The following is a 19,762-nucleotide window of genomic DNA, read 5'->3' as shown; positions in this document are numbered from 1 at the left end:
TTGAATTCATAACCACTGAACAAGCAAACATGAATTTGGGCACTTGGCAGTGAGACAGATGAATTTGAAATCTAATGGCAATATATTGGAAATAGCAGCTATCCAGGAGAAACAGTTTCATAAGTAAACCCAAGTTCCATTATCATCTGACTGGTTATCAGGAATTCTGGTATAAAATAACACATACACACACACACATACACACATGTATATATGTGTGTGTGTGTGTGTGTGTGTGTGTGTGTGTGTGTGTGTGTGTGTATGTATGTATATATATATATATATATATATATATATATATATATATATATATATATATATATATATATATATATATATATATATATAAAATTGTGTGTATATATATATGTACATATAATTGTGTGTATATATATATATGTACATATAATTGTGTGTATATATATATATATATGTACATATAATTGTGTGTATATATGTGTGTATATATATATATATATATATATATATATGTACATATAATTGTGTGTATATATATGTGTGTGTGTGTGTATATATATATATATATATATATATATATATATATATATATATATATATATATATATATATATATATATATATATATATATATATATATATACATAAGCTTTGCTCATCCCAGGTATGCTGATGATCTCTTTCATTATCTAATGTCTATAACAAGCTTCTTGTCATATCTAAGATTGCTTTGCTAACAGGTCATTAATTACTCTGCACATTTTCCCTGATGGTCAGCGCGTCACCTGCGTTCTAGCTGTAATCTTCCTCTTGTTCTTGTTGCGTACTGAAATGCACCCGAGCTGCCGCGGGGGAGAAGGCATCTGAATCAGCAGAGCTTTGCAGTTTGAGCTGACCTTCAGCCGGAGCATATGCTCCACCAGAGCATCGCGTGCTGCCACTGGTCAGCGTGGCCCAGGCAAAACCAACCAGTTTGGACTGCGGTCTGTGGAGAGGCAGCCGCTCTGGCCAGCGGCATCCCACAGCCGCAGACGGCCAGCCCTTCCCACCTGCCATGTGCTTCAGCCAGGCTGCAGACAACACGCAGTTGGCCGAGAGAAGTGCACGTCAACTGGGTGATGGCTGAAAAATCAGTCTCAGCATCTGGGCTGTCCCTCTGAGTAATGGAGCACGTTTGTGTGTGCGGGAGCCGGGACGGCAACATTGTTCTTGTTCTAACTGTGTGTGTGTGTGTGTGTGTGTGTGTGTGTGTGTGTGTGTGTGTGTGTGTGTGTGTGTGTGTGTGTGTGTGTGTGTGTGGGCTGGATCAAGCAGCAGCTGAGCAGCCCCGGTATCACCGTCTGGTCGTGCAACAGAGACAATGTCACTCAGCCCTGGGGCTGCATGCTCTCCAAAGTGGTCAGATGGACAACCAGTTTCCCTGTGGTTGTGCCAGCACTACTGGAAAAGCCCACTACATCTGACTGACAGTCACACGGCCAGATTCCTTTGGGCAGGGCTGCAAATAGCCGCACAAAACAGTAGGGCATCTCCCCAAGACCCCTTCAAGTGATGCAGCCAGAATGTCTTGCCATATCATGCCAGATGTGCTATTATTCTGGCCGCATACAGTATTCAGTTCACTCCATGGGCAGACGTGCATTTAATTAGTGCCAGTAAATATTTTGTTTTCAGCGCTAACCCACATGAAAAATTAAATCATGAAAACACGTATCCCCCCACAATATATTACCTTGAAGTCTGATTCATTCTTGTAAGTGAACTCGTTTTAGTGTTTCAGGGAACCTATATGAGGACCCATCAAGGTCTAAATTTCTCCAAAATGTAACTTTTACATCATAACCAGCCAATATATCTCACTCAGGGAGCCTAATACAGGCCAGGGATTCTAGTGGTATAAAATTAATGTGTATGTTGTATGTTGACATGGATCTTTGGTTTGCAAAAAAAGCCTTCATCATTCAAGAAATATAAAGTAGACATGACGCTCCACCTAGAACCCACAAAACGCACCAAATCACCATGTCAGGAAACTGATTCTAGATCAGTGCGTTAGTTTCTGCTTGGACGTGGAGATGCTGGCGAACCAATGAGTGAACAGGAGCGCCTCTATTCAGAAATGCGCGCTCGCCTGGCGCTGATCCACACCGCATCTCTTTTCAGAAACCTCATACTAAAGGTGACTCACATATTTATCAATGTTTTGTTATTGTGGGTATCAATTACAGATATAGGTTGCACTCAAATGTCTTGAAAATTGTATTGTTTAAATGGAAACAACGTATTCTAGCCAGCTCCTCTGATGGCTGCTATTTCATTCAGTGCACAGACGCTTTTGGGGAAACTGGACTAAAAGGCTCGAAGTGGCAAGTATGCCGACGTTTAAATCATTGCGGGATATATGTCTTAGGTTTCGAGAAGTATTAGATTTAGGATTTCCAGTTTTAAATACCAGTTCAGATGCGAGGATCACTCAGCTCTGAATTACAAGGGGAGGAACCGTAGGGTAGGCAGCAGTTGGACTGTAGGGACTAGCTAGTCATGCTACAGAGCCATGCTCCATCTGTCAACACGCGGGGAATTGTGATTGTAGCAACGCAGGGCTCAGCATCAAGAGAACTGAGGAGTGAAGAGGGAGAGATGGAGGAAAATACTTTGTGTATGTGTGTGTGTGAGAGAGAGAGAGAGAGAGATAGAGAGAGAGAGAGAGAGAGAGAGAGAGAGAGAGAGAGAGAGAGAGAGAGAGAGAGAGAGAGAGATCACGTGTGGAGGGGGGACATGGGGTTAGGGTGTGAGTGTGAATTCTCATTAGGCTCTTCAGAATTAACGTCCCCTATTAGACTCAAAGCTCTCCATACCTGTGCACAGCAATCACCTACGTAATTTTGAGGCTTCCAAAAATGTGCCATTACTGTACGGAAGAGATCGTGTGTGCTTATTATTTACGTTAGTAAACACCGTCGCACGCTTCAGCATCCGCGGCACAGGCGCTCCGTTAGTGCCACGTTACAGACTCTGCGGCTGCACTTAAACGGACGAGTCGACCGTTAAAGTTCCAAGAATGAACCATAGGCTACCTGACACAGAATAATACTCTAACATTATTTTTCAGTAGGGACTAAAATATTATATGCTATTTCCTAAAAATCTGGTATATTTTTACAAGCCTATATTTGGAGAAAGGGCCTACATTAAGAATATGGCTTCGATTTTTTTTTCATTTTCGGTTTAAACACCTAAAGTTAACGTGTTAATGATAATCTCTGAAAAATGAAACATGTAATGCCAGAATATGTATATGTTAGCAAACACTGCAGAATTAATAGGCATAGCCAGATGGGGTTGCCATATACATAGACCTGTTCCGGGTGAGATATCTGTCAGTTCTTTATTTCGATATGGTTGCTAAACTCTTTTTAATTCTTTAACGTTTGATCCTTATTGGAAAAATCCCATGAAGCGTTTTACACAGGAAACTGAGGAAGACTTTCTCCAGAAGTAAGGAACTAAGTTATATTGCTTCAGCATCATGGATTTTGATCACGCTAGGTGTGTTCTGTAGGATAACTTTAAACTGACAAATTAAACTTTGTTTCAAGAGTTGATTAAAACCCTCATTAGCGAACGTACCTAATCCATTGGCTCCTACGCCAGAGAGAAGAATAATTAACGCGTAATCTAATAAACAGCATTTTCAATTAAATCGTGCCTTCCAAAGGACAGTCAAATGAACATATATATTATATTTGAACACATATGTATAAGAGAGAGAGGGGGAGTTTAATTTTCGATCCACGGCGTCACACTTTCTATGAACTCGAAAATGCTTTCCGAAATAAGCCAAATTGCTCAGATTTAGCTACGAATGTACGTTACTGATACACGCACAGGCCCAGAGTATGTGCCAGTTCCTTAATCAGTAGATCAGGGAACATCAAATTAGACTGATTATAGTCTATGTTAATATTAGTGTGACTTGTGCTAAGTTACTGCAGCTATCTCGTTGCAGAGACGTTGGAACGTTTTGCAGTCTATCATTTTTCAGTGCAAGTCAATCATTTTTCAGTGCACGTATTACATTTGATGACTTTTTTTAATATAAATGAAGTGATGAGGAATGCCAGGCAGATGATTTATCTATATCCTATTTTGCATACAACCTCACTCTGACCAACGCAGAAACAGGTTCAACAATCGACGTTCATGCAGACACTAACTGGAACCGACTTGATATGTCATACATGAAAACGAAAACGATTGGGCCCATTCTTCTCGCCCGCGCTGAGGACAGAAAAGCAAAAAATGAGAGCCATTTCCACTTTTGTCTTAAACTTCCGAACAAGGCCTTCCATTGCAGTTAAATTATAAAATGAATCACATGCATATAAATTCTTTCCTAGCGTGGGTTTGTGGTAATTGACACCCACATGGACAAGAAACAAGGAACAACCCCCATCTGGTGGTAGGATATCTTTCCCATGTCTCTCCATGCCATAGGCTGCAGATTACCCATCCTTCTCTCTGCCACGGTTGGATACGGGACGGCATCTACGCTCACGGTAAACCACGATTTTCTGCATGCACTCCTAGGATCACATTATGTTTCTATTTAAGGCAGAATGCGCGCTATGCTCGTTATTTCCGGATATAGGGGTTTTAATTATATGACGAGTTCAGGGGCGAAATATGATAGAACTGGAACGGAGAGCTTGGGTCCAAGGGCTAGTTACATTTATAACAGACAGGTAAGAGCAGGGAGACAACGCAGTTCGAAAAATCAGATCAAATATTCAAATTTCCGAAAAAGAAAGACTGTTGTTTTGTGTTATCGGGCTAATTCAATTGATTCGAAATAAAACATTATTTCGGCATTAACAGAATAAATACGTTCGGTTTTTCTTTAAAATGAGTCGGCCCTCAGACTGTTGATGCACTCAAGAAAATGTAATGACAGAATTTGTACCGGCTATTTAGATGCAAAAAACAACACGATTTCGTATACGAATCAAGATGTTTGTCGTAACCTTGTTTTGTTATAGTAAAGTACCGTTAATGTAAAAACGGCAAAATGGCGTTATACTGCAAACTAAAGAAAGTGCATTTTCTAAGAAAATCTGTTTCGAACTTGATCTCCGAATTATAGCTTGTGGCATTTGAAGCCATACCATAACAAATTATTAATTTTCTTTGAATCATCTTATCAGTCCAGGTGTGCAGGTATTGGCTACTAGGCTTAACCTTTTTGTACGATTTGAGATACATGATGCAATACAAAGTTTTTGTTTTATTGCTTTTTAAGTAGACTGGAAAACAATATCCTTTGAAATCTATTATATGTCTTAAAATGGTAATTTTTCTGTGGGTACAAGAACATGCGTTTAGGCGGCTTGTCACGCGGGAAGGATACAAACCTTTTTTAAAATAATGCATTATATTATTTGCGGAAAAATGTCTTTTTGAGTAATGTCAGTCCTACCATTTACCATGCGACCATTAAACGCTTCCGATTAAGCGGCAGCCTAATAATTTCTGATAGCAATAAAACTTGTCAATTAATATTTGCACATGAGCCTAATTTTCCATGTCTTTTTCCATCATTCCGCAGACGAGTTTCTCAAACTGACAGAACGAAAAAGAACAAAAGGATAACTATATCTTACGACAGGCTGGTTATTTTTAGGCTCAGTTAGATTATGCTCATTTGTCAACAACTACTGTATACAACTTCCAATAATCTAAATCATTAACGCATTTTTTAAAAATATCCTAGTTAATCCAACATATATAAATAGACTAGCCAATGTATATCGTTACAGCAGCCTATTGAAAAGCGTGAAGTTTGAGCCATTAAAATGTTATAAACGAACATCGCGTACATTTCAATACCACCCTATCACTAAAAATAGATAAAATTACTAACTGCATGCTGTTTTCTTTAAAGCCCAAATTTCGACTGTTTAGAAATTGATTTTGGCCGCAAAATGACAAATAATAAAAGCTTATCAAATTATTCAACAATTTAACAGTAGAAAAAAACGGCGAAAAGCATCAAGGCTAAACCTTTTATTAATTAGATTATTTCTTTTGAAACCTCTACCCCGTTATTACTCTCTCTCTCTCTCTCTCGCTCTCTCTCTCTCTCTCTCTCTCTCTCTCTCTCTCTCTCTCTCACACACACACACACACACACACACACACACACACACACACACACACACACGCACACACACACACACCTTAATAGGTATCCCTATACTCATATCTGTACCTTAGGCTAAACCATTTATCAGTGAACTCATTTTAATCTATTATCAACACAATACGAAACAAACGCAATAATTTAAATCTAAATTCTCAGTCTTATTCTCAGCAAACGCAAACACACGTACACAAATACACACGTACACAAACACACACACACACACACATATACACACGGACACACACACACACACACGGACACACACACACACACACACACACACACGGACACACGTTTATAGCCATGTGTAAGAAGTAAGCCTATACTCTGCCATCTTTCAGACGATGCTTTCCTAATGGCCTAAGGTAAGACAGCATTATAGATTGGACAATTACCCAAATTTAGTTAATTTTTTTAGAATGAGAATAACATTCGGCAGGTATTCTGATAACGACAGTGACTGAAGAATCAATGCAGTATTAGTTCACATTCAACCTTGACTAGGATACTTTGAAAACAACCTTCCAGTGGTCACAAAGACAAACCATCAAAATTAATTTAAACTGCTTAAACAATCTAGATGTAAGTTTAAAAAAAGTAAAATACCAAGGGCTTTCCACGCTCGTGCTGCCCATCATCACGGGTTTGAGGAGAGAGTGACAGGTCTTTGTTGGTGAATAGAAATCAGTAGCAATTGAGAGAGGGAGAACTCCTCCTACCAAATTACCCAAGCTGGGCAGGCGTTTGCTCTCTTCACAAATAGGACACGGCTCTGAAACTCAGACAGTCCCAAACCCGATCTTTCAAGCATTCGGAACCCTTATAGCAAACTGGGACAAAATCACACAATTAAAACTTCTTACACCGCAAACGTTCGACGGGCTTTTACTGACTGCCTTACTACCAGGACTATACTTCTTTTTTCCAACAGGACATTGACGAAATGGACTGTGAACGCTGCGCTCTCCAACAAATATTCATGTTTTCCACTGTCCCTGCCTAGAAGACCATCCTCTTGAAGACTAGCTCCATTTGTGTGATTTTTTTGCAGCAGCAGATCCTTTCGGATGTTATAAGGCTCCGGAGCGCTGTATATGGAAGTTGTGGGGTGCAAGGCACAAGAAAGCAGTTGCACATTGCGTCCCGCAGCCATGCTTTTCCACGGCATCTCCGGGGATCATATACAAGGGATCATGGAGGAGATGGAAAGGAGATCTAAAACGGAGTCTCGTTTGGCTAAAACGGTCCAAATGAACGGGAGAGAGACGGTGAGTCTTTTTATATCTAATGTTTAATAAAGAAAAAACAGCTTAACTTATGGACTTTTGTGTGAGCGCGGAATATGTTATTTGCGGGTAAATTTGTGCTGTTCTCTTTAGTTTTGATCTGGTGAAACGAACAAAAAGAGCAATTTTAACAGGACGCCCTTATCGAGTTACGGTTTAGCCTGTGTACAAAAATGTGGCACCATAAAAAAATGTTTTTATGGAACCATAAAGCTCATAGCATGACGTGAACAAATTCGATATATTGAAGTATTTGACAAGCAGTAAAACGCTTTAACAATTGGGCTATGGAAATAAATTTTAAAAAGTTCAAAACAACAACAGCATACAACAACAACAACAACAATAATAATAATAATATTAATAATAACAACAACAACAACAGCAGCAACAATATTAATAATAAAAGTAATAATAATAATTCCTGAGAAATAACTAATGAAGGCGATACTCACGATCAAACCTGCATTTACGATCATTGATAGTCAGATTTTTTCCCAAGTTTTCTGGACTTTGGTCTAGTTTGTCTTAGACTTCTTCAAATAGTGATGGCCTAAGGAAAGACCTCTGTAAATTCACATCGTATTTGTTAACACATCGAGCTCCAAGAAAAGCGTCGTTTTGTCTGAAACACCCACTCGTTGTTCTCATGTGTTCTCAGAGTATGCCCTCCATGAGTCCAGAGAAACCTGCCTTGTGCGCCGGCTGTGGCGGCAAAATCTCCGACAGATACTACTTACTAGCAGTTGACAAACAGTGGCACCTAAGGTGTCTCAAGTGTTGTGAATGTAAACTGGCCCTGGAGTCGGAGCTGACGTGTTTCGCAAAGGATGGCAGCATTTACTGCAAAGAGGATTACTACAGGTAAGATCAAATATGGAAAATCTGCTCAACGAAACAGGCCTATTTGGTTCTCGCTCTCTCTCTTCGGTACACACAAACACACGCACAAAGTGTGCCTGAAAACCAAACGCAGTAAACTGTTATACCCTACATATTAGCTACCTTTTGACTAGCTAAACTTGTTTGGTCAGATCAGACTAATTTGCCGTTCATTCAGAATAGCATACTCGAAATAAATAGCATTTTTATCTACATTAAAAACCTCATTTACACCAATTAGGTCAATTCTAGGCCTACATCCCAGGGCACAGATCAGATAGCAGGGCTGTTTTTGTGATCTTAAATGCTTGACATTTGGGGTAAAAATGGAAAAACAAAGCGGCCAAAATTAACAAAACGTTTCATGTCTACTCTTTGTGCCTCGATTTGATTGTAAATAACATTTACTGTTCCAGAAGGTTCTCCGTGCAGAGATGTGCCCGCTGCCACCTTGGGATCTCGGCCTCGGAAATGGTGATGCGCGCCAGGGACTCCGTGTACCATTTGAGCTGCTTCACGTGCACCTCATGCAACAAAACCTTGACCACGGGTGACCATTTTGGCATGAAAGATAACTTGGTGTACTGCCGGGTTCACTTCGAAACCCTCATCCAGGGAGAATACCACCCCCAGTTAAACTACGCTGAATTAGCAGCCAAAGGCGGAGGTCTAGCGTTGCCCTACTTCAATGGCACCGGCACGGTGCAGAAAGGGAGACCTCGGAAACGGAAGAGCCCGGCCATGGGGATAGAGATCACCAGTTACAACTCAGGTAAGGCGTTATTATCAATCACATTTTAAGCTAAGGAAAAGCATGAACAATACATTAAATAAAAATGCCTTACTGGAACGTGAATGCAAATAACCAGAGCATAGCCTACATGAGATATTGCGCAAAGTCATTTTACAGCATCGAATCAGTCGTGAGATCTCCAATTTTCAGTTGCGACTTGAGACGAATTATTCCAGAGAGGAAATACGTTTACCTGTGAAGAAATTAATTTAAGTGGGTACTGCAACTTATACTGTTATCTGACAGTTCAGTATGGTACATAAATGGGAAAATCTGAATTATTATGATTTTAATAATTAAGGGTCCTGTTTATTAAATTGTTAGTTTATTAGTGCGTAATCAAATTTAGAAATCTAATTTAGAATTTTCGGAGGAAATAACTTGTGACCTAATCACATGCAGGGAATCACTGCCTTTTTTACATCGCACGAAATGGCCCTTACAATATTTGTTATAATATTTATCTTAACATGCTATAAAATCTTGAATAATTCCAAGTTAAACCTCGAAAATACCATTGCATTCACACATGGAATGTCATAACACAACCCCACTGTGCCCATTTTGTTATTGCTGCTCCAATCGATGTCTGTTTGGAAAAGTTTGGCCTTGTGTGCCAAGTTTCTGCAGTTCTTTCTGAATAGAGAGAAATAAGGTAATCTCCGTGTTAATTGTTCTTTGTTAATTGAAGGTGACGTCGGAATCTCTGGGTTCCAACCAGTGAATCTGCTTCAGTGGAGGCACTTCTGCTTTTAGGCTGAAACAGTTATAACATACGTTTTTGGCCCCAGTAAAAAAGTCGACAAATTTAAGCATGCATAGCAGGCTGCATTCTTTACACTAGACACTAGGCATTCTTTACAGTTAGTAGGTCCACAAAGCCTATCATTTGCGAGATGGCTTATAATAGCCCAAATGTTTTTAATACTATTTTTAGAACTAAAACGTTTTTTTAAATTCAACCGATATTTTCATTAAACAGTGCTGATGTTCCAGGAAGGTTATGCGTTGTTTTCAAATAGGTTACGGTTCAGACTTGGCCAGAACATGGACGTAGCCTATAGCATATGCAAAACAAAGCAGTACTTCTAGAACTAGTGCAGGGCACACTTGGACAATCTACGTGGCAGCGACGTTGTTTGGTTGGCTGTCAAACTTTATATCTGCTTATAAAATCCAACATTTGTCTAAATTTAATGTTTATTAGTTCGGCCCAGGTCAATGTGAATCAGCAACAAAATTCAAAAGGTTTTTTTGTCTGGTACGTTTCAGCGATGTACAGTATTTGTACACAGAGACCCCTAGTGGTAAATTGTGTAACTCATGGAGTCAGGTCAGATAGACTTGTTGCGAAGAGTGCGTCAGAACATTTTGTTCACAATTCAAATTATTTTTTGGGCTCATAATAGTTCGTTTATGTAAAATTGCTCTGGCGTTTATCCCAATTATCATGAATACTGTTAATAAGATATCAAACATCAACTGGACATGTAAGAGCTCAGTCGTCCAACCAATGAATCAAGTGGAGCGAGCAACAATGTTTCTTATAATAGATGAAAGGTTTTAGGCTATGAAATTAATGAAATTATATTTTTGATAGTTTGAATATATATATATATATATATATATATATATATATATATATATATATATATATATATATATATATATATATATATAATTTGTGTGTGTGTCTCTGTATTGTGTGTGTGTGTGTGTGTGTGTGTGTGTGTGTGTATGTTACACTATATAATATTTTAGAAAAAAAGAAAATGAAAATATCAAGTAAATCAAGTATGCATGGTAAAACAAATGTAAATGTTTCCGGTGCTGTCAAGTCATGAAATTTGGATAATAACCCGCTACAACTAGCTCGTTGTATTTATTGAAAGAACGTGTCTAATGCACTTAATAATTTTTAAAGCTGGTAAAACTACAAAAATAAAAAGGTTTGTATATTTTGTAGATGTCTAATGTGGTCTTCTGTCCATGTTCATATAGCCTAGTCACGAAACAAATAATTTTCTTTTGTTTAATTTACACAATATACATTATATTATATTTTATATACTTTTATAGACTTTATATTACATTTTACCCAATTAAAATATTATGTTTACGTACAGAAACCAAAATATTAGATAACTAAATGACAAGAATGTACCAAAATAAACAAATTTACCAATATTTATTTTTCCCCATATTTTTGGAGAGTTTTCCAAGTGAGATCCCAAATAAGTGTCACTTTAGTAGCCTAAAGGGAGGCCTCAATAGAATTTCAACAGTACGACGTTTTGGTCAATATATATTTTTGGGGATATATGTACATATAATAATAATAATAATAATAATAATAATAATAATAATAATAATAATAATTGTTGTTGTTATTATTATTATTATTATTATTATTATTATTATTATTATTTTGCTTGTGAACTTCACTAGCTTTATCACCCCGTAAGTGTATTTTACGCAGTGTAGTCAACTATTACGTTTAACTTAATCTTATTCCATTACAGTGTACTATTCGCTATTTCAAGTCGTAAACATAGTATATATGGATTTTACACTGTCGGTAGTAATGCATATAGTGAAAATATGTACAAATGTGAAAATATACTTACAGTGCTGACAGTTATCATGAAGCTCATGATAATTAAAACGGATACGCATTTGAATTTTTTTTCTCCCCCGTGTTGTGCGCGCTCGTTTGGCGGCTTCCGCTCAGCCTTGTTCTTCGCTGTCTCGTGGCGCAGGTTGTAACGAGAACGAAGCGGACCACTTGGATCGGGACCAGCAGCCCTACCCGCCCTCGCAGAAGACCAAGCGCATGCGTACGTCCTTCAAACACCACCAGCTCCGCACCATGAAGTCTTACTTTGCCATCAACCACAACCCCGACGCCAAGGACTTAAAACAGCTTGCTCAGAAGACGGGCCTCACCAAAAGAGTTCTGCAGGTAAGCTAGACTTCATTTCACGCGAGAACTTCTCAGGCGATTGTTTTTTTTACATCACTCATCCAACCTTTTATGTTCTCACTTTGTTTTCATCCATTTCCCATGCATCCATTGTCATTTGTCACACGTTAGCGTTGAGTAACAAGACACATTTCAAGATAATAGCATAAAAATAAATAGAGCCATAAAATGAAAACTGTATTTTAAACAAATATGATCCATTCTACTTTTACCATCTAAATGGAAACTTGGTTTGAAAATGTCTGAGAGGTACACGTAATATTCAGGGTGAGGGGTTCTTATAAGGACCCAGAAGTAATTTTGAAATACATAGTGTACAAATCACTGTGCTCTCCACAGAAAACAAGAAAAAGCATAAACAGTGCTGATCACATATTGTGCATAAGTACAAGCACTCAGAATAGGAATGTGTAGACTTGGGGGATGCCCTGTTTGCTTTCTAATCAACTGACTGTTGCAGCAAAACTTGAGGCCCCCTTTCCTCTAGCATTCCCTAATAGTGTCTCTTCGTCAGCTTTGTTCATTATGGCATTGTTTACTAGTGATAAAAAAAAAAGAATTGTGATGTTAATATTCTAGAGGCAGATTTATTACGAGTAATTCGCAGCAGACATAAAAAAGTAAAGACATTGGGGTTGGTTTGCAGGTTTGGTTCCAAAACGCACGGGCCAAATTCAGAAGGAACGTTTTGCGGCAGGAGAATGGGGGTGTTGATAAGGCTGACGGCACGTCACTCCCTCCACCCTCCTCCGACAGCGGTGCTCTGACGCCGCCCAGCACCGCCACCACACTAACAGACCTGACCAATCCCTCTATCACCGTAGTAACATCAGTGACCTCTAGTTTGGACAGCCACGAATCCGGGAGTCCCCCGCAAACTACCTTGACAAACCTTTTCTAACACAAATTTGTTTTTGTCCTTTTTTTCCCCTTCGAAATTTGATTTTTTTTTTTTTATGTTCACAAAACACCCTTAAGCAACCAGAGACAAACCCTTTGAAGATGAAGTGCTAAAAAATGAAAGAGGAAACCTTAATGTGTAGCACTCGCAACCACTTGGCAGCTGAGCTTATACGTACTTTATTTTTTTTATGCACAGCTTATAGGCCTACTGTTGGTATATTTTAACAAGTAAGATGTGGCAGAGGAAAATATTTTTTAATATGCTTAAATCACAAATTTCTTGTTCTGTTTAACTGCAAAATAAATTCGACATTAGCATCAGTTATTAATGATCTGCATTTTATTTCCAAATGCATTTTGTTTCCAGTGATTGTAGCTTATGACAGACACATACATTTCCATAGCCATTTACTTTACAACTCACATGCCAGATGGACACTTCAACCTGGAGATAGCACTGAGTCCCCCACAGCTTTAATTAGGGTGAAAGAGTAGAATCTGTGCAGTGGTAACTGTTCAAAATGTTAAGATCTCCCTTTATTGGCCTAGTGCAGAAAGGAAATCAGTCCGCATTCTTTGTACTCTGATGAATGGGCTCTATTTAAATTAATTGTTTGTACAGATAAGCACTTTTAACAATTCTAACACGATGTCTGCGTTCCAATTGCCCATAAATTGTTAGTTATACAGTTGCTCAGTGACAATACAATTGCCAGTGAAAAGTGCATTATGATGGTGTTGCTCAGGGTGACAGTGAGAAATGACAGAGTTAGGAGTGCTAAACAAGAGGAGTTTTTTTTTTGTGGTAAAGGATGAGTTTATAGAATTGATAAAAGAAAGAAAGAAAGATAGAAAGCCCACCAGGGAAAGTTAGTTGTGAAAAAAACAGAAAGTCAAGTATTTTTGTATTTTTTTCCTCAAGCATATTCACACTTTTTTTCCTGGACACTTGCCACTGAACAGACCAAAAAAAATCCAAAAGAAAACAAAACAAACCATCATGCTTATTCTGGCCGGAAGCTTAAGCGAGGGACAGTAACGATCCGGCTCGTTGCTAGGGTGAAATATTTCATTGTTTGATGGAAAACCTTGTTCTGTTGTAGAACAAAGGGGTAATCTAGATCTACTACCTAAAGTAGATGCCTAACTCAGTTCTGCTATGTGCCTTACGCTATAACTTGGAAGAGAGTTTGTGAAATTCAGGAGATACATGTTTGTTTGTTTAACTGACTCACATCCTTTGAACGCCTCACTAGTTTTGTACTGTTTCTGTTTTTTCATCTGATTTCTGAGGATCTTTTTAATGGTGTGTTCTGTTAAAAGGGGACAGCGATGTCATAGAAAGCAGTTGTGCACTCTTTCAAATATAGTTGGTAAATCCAAGAATCTTATATATTGATCTTCGTGTTAATAGTACAGTATGTGGTCTATCAAGATTGTCCATGTTTCCTTGTTTCTTGAAAAAGATGGTGTATAGAAACTATTTCCCCTTAAATATTTATGGACCAAACGGTTGTTATATCTTATTAAATTTGTGTGAATAAAAATACTTCGCTTTAACAGAGTTTTATTTTTCATTACACGACCATTCTTTATGTTGCCTCTCAGATGTCCAGTTTTGGTCACATCAGCTGAAACATGATATTGATAATTGATACCCAGTCCAGATTCCCCCACACATTTCTTGCTCTCATTTTTGATATTGATTTCCAATTTCATTCGCTTTATTGTTCCAAAGTAATGCCCCATGGATTTGCACCAAAGCCCTGTGATAAGTACAGAAAAATATGAGGATTGCTTTTTAATGCATGAATATGGCTACCTTATAAAGGAAGTGAACTCAAAGGAATGCTAGAAAAAACGCATTGCTATTTTAAAAGCTCTGAAGTAAACCTAAATGCAAACCTCTTAAAGCTAGGTTGTCTCGTAGTTTAATATATTACTTTATGTAGTTTAATATATTACTTTACGTAGTTTAATATGTTACTTTATGATTTCTTTCAGGGAGAACAAATCTTGGGGCATTACAGCCATACTTCACGGCGTTTGAAAATTCCCTAAAGTATTAAAAGAAGGGGAAAACTTTGATCGGAATTCCTCACCATTGAAGACAAAGACAATATTAGGATAAGATGATAGTGCTAAAACCTAAACCAACCAACAAAGAGTGTATTGCGAAACGCTTTTTAAAATCTTCCTTCTGATTGTTTGCATCCACGCTTGGAGGAGAACCCACTCAATATGTGAGCTTTTTCTCATAGCCTTCTTATAGCAGAGCTGCTTTTGCTCTTTGTATCAGAATGACACCGATAAAAGAAAAAATACTATTGTACAGTATTCTGGTTGTATATAGCAGAATAAACTGAGAATGATCAGATAATGAGACAAGAGACAAAGAAAACACAAACACAAACACAGACTCTTCCTCTCTCTATCACACACACACGCATGCACACACACGCACACACACACACACACACACACACACACACATACACATATCTAAGCTTGCATTTCTCCTTACTATAACATTACTAAACATTAATTTGTTACAAATATCATTGTCATGTGCACATTGCCTCCTTAAAACTAAGCTGCAGAGTGAAACAGAAGAGATCTGGTGAAGAGAACTCTGGACTCAATACTTAGCCATATGACTCTCACAGAAAAGGAAGTTAAAAAGATACGTATGTTGCATGCACCTTATCACCTGTTTACTTTTTTAAAAGATGAGTATTATTTTGCTTGATGTTTCATTTGTTGTCAACTGTAAAATACCTCATCCAATACATTTCCCTTGTGAAACCAATATCTTCCTACAAAAAACAAGAACAATAAATTCACAAATGCATGCCTTATTTGAATAATAAAATACTTCTTTCAGAAGTATGAATAGTTTGGTTTTTGGATTGGTTTGTTTTTTTCACAATTTATTGCACTGTTGTATTACTGTGTAAGCTTTTCCAATAATGCTCCATGGCTGTAAAATGTACCTACACCTGAAAGATTATTTCTAATTTAGGCCAAATTAGTTTTGAACAGAATCATGACACACACATGTTCTTTCTTGATTATTTATTTATTTTACTTAATTGTAAAAGAGTTTTAGCATTCTGAGTAATGGTGTTAATTTAGCTTGGAGCTTTTCAAACAGATGCAGCTACACTTTAACACATGGCACCTTACCTTTCCCAACTGTAAGCTCTTGGTTTAAAACACAAATGAAGAATGGTTCCAATCTGAAAACTTGATAAAGTGGTTATTCTTTGTTGTAAAGACATACCATACTTCAGAGGCTCATAAAACTTGGGAATTCTCTATAAAATGGGACTCCTTGGAGGAGATAGACACAAGACAATGATGAGTCATGCCACAGAACATTTACAGAGAGCGGAAAAATGGGGATGTCGGCCATATCGGGGAGAAAACAGAGAGCTGGACCCGCTGACCCTCTACATGCATGTCCAATTAACACACACACACACACACACACACACACACACACACACACACACACACGCTCTGAGTAAGTACACCTACAATACTGTGCTCCATGCACCGATGCTTGTTTTAATTTGCATTCCAATACAAAATAAAACAAGGCAAAACATGACATCACATAATGTGTGTTTAGGTTCTCAGCACTTAACATTTCAGATGGTTTCAGGTGGTTTATTATTACTGGATAACATAGTAATTGATTAAATCAATGCCGGTTTCATTTTTTAAGCACTGGAATCAAAATGTATACCCATTTAAGTGTGGCAACATCTGGCCTATTCATATGAAATATGGTAATGCAGTAATTTAGGATGGGCCAAGCCCTTAGGTGGTTATTTATCACTGGGATGACTGTGGTTTGGCCAGACATCCTGGTGAGACCGATATGGCAGACTGAGCCTGAGAGAGGCCCAGCAGATCAGAGGGGCTCTCAGCGACAGGTACACCACACACACTCGGCAAAGGTGGGAGTGCAGGGAGGTGGTGTGAACATCCAGCCCTGCACCCTTGTGATGTGGGATCTGAGCGTGGGGTAGTGTGTGTGTGTGTGTGTGTCTGTCTGTGTGTGTCTGTGTATGGTGATATGCACACACATTCACACATATGCACAGTTTCTGCACCAGCACCCTCCTCCCCTCAGAATTAATACTTGTGAGTACCACATATTGTCTTTCAGACACATACACAGGTATGAATAACAGCCCTCACCAAACACATACTCTCACACTTGACTAAGCCGCATGGGTTGGTGAAAAGATGGAGACAAGTGAAAGGTGGCAGCTAGCAACAGGAAATTAATTCAAACATAAGCATATAAGTATTTAAGTGTGTATATGCCATATAAAATGTGATAGGAATTCAACAATTTCCTGCTCAAATTCCATCAGTGGTCTTGGTGTAACATATCAAAGGGTTGAGCAACATATGGACAAACCTGTTACATTATTGTTAGAAAATATGAGGTCAGTTCTTATATGAATGTGAATTTGAACACAGACTAAAAAGAGTTAATTTTACACACATATACAGACATGCACGTGCGCGCGCGCACACACACACACACACACACACACACACACACACACACACACACACACACACACACTCACTCACTCACACACACACGCACATACACACACAAATACACACACATGCAGGAGATAATATATTTTTATGTTTTTGGACTTTTTTTAAATTTAAAGATAAGCCTAGTTTCTGTTGCTATCTCAGCTTCAGCCTTGGACCAGCACCTGTGGCCCTCTGCTCCTCTGACCACATAGAACAGGAATCATATCACACAAAGGCACTCCAAATATGAGTTTATGGACAAGCATCATTAACCAGCTGTAGTAAAAAATATTTTCTCAGGGACTCTAGCTTGGTTTAATGTCTTAAGTATGGCATAGTAAAAACAAACGAGGAATACTTTCCACGTGGAAGCTATAGTAACTAATCATTTTTCAGGGTGAATTGGCTATGTGCTGCACCAAACCTGGAGGACGAATTTGCCCTTCTTTGTCTGGGTCTGTCTCAAAACCAGGACATATGATGAGCTTACTGCCCAGCCAAGGTTCCAGGCTCTTTGGGTCACACTGTGAGCAAAGCAGGAGTCCCTTCCATAACTAGAAGGTAGAATTCAGAGCGGCCTAATGAAAGGTTGAGATCGAGAGGCCTTCTGTATGTATGAGGAGGTCATAGGAAGTAAGCACGTGCTTTCTTCATGCAGCTAAAAGAATTGCTTCAATTATTGTAGAGAAAGGGCATATTCACTGTAAGGTCTTAATTAATTTGATAGCATATTAAACTACCTATAACCTATGATTTAGGGATATATTCAAGCTCATTTTCTCTGAGCCTCTTAATACATAATTTAAGATTTGTATTTGACATGAAAAGAGTGTGGTTACAGTAGAAACTAATTTTAATATTTGCATGCTTAATTTACACTGCAAGATTGAAAGACAAGAAAATAACAGTGCTAGATGTCACTTGGGGCATTTACTGTTATTTTTGGTTTAATTAATGTTTTGAAAAAGATTAGAAAGAAAAGCAGTTATGAGGCAAGCCAGCAAGTGCACTAGTACAAAACCAAAACAACAACAACAACAACAACAACAACAACAACAACAACAACAACAACAACATTATTAAAGTAGCTCCCAGGTCACTGATTTGTATTGACAGTTGTAGCAATACAGAGTCATGTTTTTTCCCCCACTGTAACATGATCCTTTCTCTTGTAGCCATAAAATTGTGCTGTATTATAGAAAAAGCAACCCAGACCTTAAAGTTTGTGACAGGAAAAAAAGGAACAAAATTTGAAGTGTAGAATCTAATCTGCATTCCAGAAAAATCTAAAATCAAACAAAAGTCCTTGAACCCAAAACAAATAAGAACCGCAAAGGAGAGAAAAGTTTACAAAAAATTATAATACTGAACTGGCAGCATGTGCTACTTTTAGAACAACAGCGATTCAACATGATTATTAAACAGATTTCAACAAAACAGACTCGCATGTTGAACTAGAGCTTCTTGATAGAGCTCCTTTTTGTGCTGCCTCTCATCCATCCATCTAATTATTCCCTCTGAAACCCAAAATTTGAGATTCTAAAGACAATCCCTATCTGTCACGGAGAGGCATTGATCTCATTGAGAGAAACTGGGGGTGTAGAGGGAGCCTGATATAACTCACGCCATTAAATTCCATCCCAGCATTATTCACCTACTGAATTGACAGATTTTCCGGAGATGTTTCTTTTAATCTTCAGCAGTTGTTGAAGAAGAGGAAAAAAGCACACACTGCATGCTTTACCTCTTGTATATGGTATTTGTGCGAACGTTAGCAGTGGTGTTATTGAAGTGTCAGGCGGGGGAAAAACCACCTTCCGCACACATCACTTGTTGATTATCAACTGTCAAAATAGAGGTGAATAATATTGTTTCCTTTGTCATACAGAAGAGAAAAAAATTAAACGCAGTGTCAGTAGGCATATCCTGGCCCTGCTCTATCCAGGTTTAGTAGGCTATATTGTAAATTAATTTTATTTCTGACAAAAAATAAAAGATGTAAGCCTAGTTATTTTTGATTATTTGCATTGTATTATCTTGAAGAGCAATCTATATGAATTCAGAAATTGTGAATGAAATGGAAACGCAAAATCATTTTGGGGTAAGGGTCAGCTCACAATGGGACAAAATTTGAAGAATTTCTAGAAATGTAGCCTTTTTACAGA

General features: G+C 38.2%; 1 protein-coding gene across 6 annotated transcripts; it reads left to right on the top strand.

Annotated features, from left to right (window-relative positions):
* Positions 1–4,454: 4,454 nt before the first annotated feature.
* On the top strand, positions 4,455–15,874 carry lhx9 (LIM homeobox 9). Of its 6 annotated transcripts, none has more exons than XM_027028856.2 (6): positions 4,455–4,538; positions 7,233–7,449; positions 8,129–8,331; positions 8,766–9,121; positions 11,902–12,104; positions 12,772–13,902. In XM_027028856.2, exons 2-6 carry the CDS (start codon positions 7,276–7,278, stop codon positions 13,024–13,026), a joined length of 1,191 nt encoding a protein of 396 aa, XP_026884657.1. In that variant the 5' UTR covers positions 4,455–4,538; positions 7,233–7,275; the 3' UTR covers positions 13,027–13,902. The 6 variants fall into 6 exon arrangements, with proteins under 6 accessions (XP_026884657.1, XP_026884655.1, XP_026884656.1 ...); XM_027028854.2 differs by having other exon boundaries at positions 4,484–4,538; positions 7,113–7,449; XM_027028855.2 differs by having other exon boundaries at positions 4,494–4,538; positions 7,236–7,449.
* Positions 15,875–19,762: the final 3,888 nt, after the last annotated feature.

This window comes from Electrophorus electricus, chromosome 26 (assembly GCF_013358815.1).
Source record: "Electrophorus electricus isolate fEleEle1 chromosome 26, fEleEle1.pri, whole genome shotgun sequence".
In the NCBI taxonomy this organism is placed as follows: Eukaryota; Metazoa; Chordata; class Actinopteri; order Gymnotiformes; family Gymnotidae; genus Electrophorus; species Electrophorus electricus.
The sequence above is the reverse complement of the archived record's forward strand: the minus strand, read 5'-3'. Positions and strand labels throughout refer to the sequence as shown.

What these genes read in the sequence shown, in the direction of transcription:
- lhx9 (XM_027028856.2), top strand. Translation starts at nt 7,276, where the DNA reads ATGGAAGTTGTGGGGTGCAAGGCACAAGAAAGCAGTTGCACATTGCGT. An exon ending in AAATGAACGGGAGAGAGACG is followed by an intron (nt 7,450 to 8,128) that starts GTGAGTCTTTTT and finishes ATGTGTTCTCAG; the next exon opens with AGTATGCCCTCCATGAGTCC. An exon ending in TCACCAAAAGAGTTCTGCAG is followed by an intron (nt 12,105 to 12,771) that starts GTAAGCTAGACT and finishes GTTGGTTTGCAG; the next exon opens with GTTTGGTTCCAAAACGCACG.